Source organism: Perkinsus marinus (genome assembly GCF_000006405.1).
Source record: "Perkinsus marinus ATCC 50983 genomic scaffold scf_1104296971262, whole genome shotgun sequence".
NCBI classification, from domain to species: domain Eukaryota; phylum Perkinsozoa; order Perkinsida; family Perkinsidae; genus Perkinsus; species Perkinsus marinus.
The window spans coordinates 1-1,591 of NW_003202136.1; the positions used below are offsets into that span (position 1 = coordinate 1).

At 47.9% G+C, this 1,591-nt stretch overlaps 2 protein-coding genes across 2 annotated transcripts; both read right to left on the reverse strand.

Annotated features, from left to right (window-relative positions):
- Positions 1–58: 58 nt before the first annotated feature.
- Positions 59–563, reverse strand: Pmar_PMAR005676 (alcohol dehydrogenase, putative; the record flags this gene model as incomplete). Its single annotated transcript, XM_002766978.1, has 1 exon — positions 59–563. A coding segment is annotated over one exon (505 nt), but the record flags the coding sequence as incomplete, so codon positions are not given.
- A 598-nt stretch (positions 564–1,161) lies between these two features.
- Positions 1,162–1,347, reverse strand: Pmar_PMAR005677 (hypothetical protein; the record flags this gene model as incomplete). Its single annotated transcript, XM_002766979.1, has 1 exon — positions 1,162–1,347. The coding sequence occupies one exon, from the start codon at positions 1,345–1,347 to the stop codon at positions 1,162–1,164; it is 186 nt and encodes a 61-aa protein (XP_002767025.1).
- Positions 1,348–1,591: the final 244 nt, after the last annotated feature.

Consider the following 1,591-nt stretch of genomic DNA (forward strand, 5'->3'; position numbering starts at 1 on the left):
TTGGTGTAGTCCATAACGACATCAGCTCCCAGGGACTTCACAAAGTCAACATTCTTACCACTACAGACAGCGTAAACCTTAGCACCGAGTGCCTTGGCAATCTGTACACCACTCGAGCCGGTCCCACCACTGGCACCAATGACCAACACATTCTTGCCGGCCTCAGTAACACCACCCCGTCTAAGGGCCTGTAAGCTGACCAGACTAGCAACAGGTAGAGATGCAGCGACCTTGGGGTCAACCCCTTGGGGCACATGGGCTATCTCGGCAGTATTAGCGATCGAATACTCAGCCAGAGAGCCTCCAACAGCCTTGCCGAAGACCACGTCACCCTCCTTGAACTGACCAGAGCCGATCGTCACCCTCCCAGCAAAGTCTATGCCAACAGGACGCCCTTTGATTTGACGTGATACGAAGGGGACGTGAGGCAACTTATAGTCCACAGGGTTAATGCTAGCCGCAATGACCTTCACTTGAACTTGCGACTTGCCGGGCTTAGGCTTAACCTGTTCAGCAGCCCAGGTCATTTCATTGGTCTGAGGGTGATAGATGTATGCTTGCATTGACGACAAGTAGTTTTATAACAAATCCTGAACAAGGTCAGACTAACTTATCGAATAGCTACAGCAGTCATCCTGAAGGAACAAAAGACTCTACACAAAATTCTGTCTACTTCGAGCTCCCCATCAGGGCTGTTGTCTACCCTCGTGTGGTCATACCACACCTTTTACAAATCAAGTTCATTGAATTCCCTAACAAAGATGTGCAGAGGTACGGCTACAGCGCTTGTTCAATCCCGAGGCGACGCATGCAAACACGCTCAATAAGCTGAGTGATGTTAACGATTTGAAAAACAGTGTCCCACCACGGCAGACTCGAAGGATGAGATGTTCGGGAAAGGGAGCTAGAGTGCGAGAGCCTAGAATCCACCAGATTATGGTAATCGTACAGCCGGGCACACATCACCTCGTGATACGAGGGCAAAAATGCACAAATGTTCATCGCGGGAGGAAAACAAACGTTTTACATCGAGGAAAAACGTTCATCGATGTGAGATTCAATTCCAAACTCGAATTGAGTTCCCACACTCATCACAACACACTCTCATGAACATTAAAATCTGTAGTTATATCTACCATGAACAATTAGATCAAAAATTCCTTACGACTTGTTCAGATCAATGACAACTTTTCCTCGAACACGACGACTCTTCTGCAGATCAAAGGCCTTCCTACAGCCCTCCTCATTGAAGGGCAATATCTCCTGTATAGGGACCTTGACGACACCCTTCACGACCATATCAGCAAGCGTGGCCAAATCCTCAGTACGCGCATCGGCTGTTACCATGTAATACCCCGACCTTTGCAAATTGAAAGGGGAGAAGCTCGACAGAATTGCTCGGGCAAGATCTATACGGCTCGGAGAGTTAGTTGAGATATATTTTCCATCACTTGCCTTCATAGACCTTCTCGCGAGAGGCTCATAGTTCATATCTTCAGGGCTTGACACCGTATCAAAAACAACATCAACACTGCCAGTTGGACATTGTTTATTCGGGAAAGCGAACCCACTCTTAGTGTAGTCCACAACC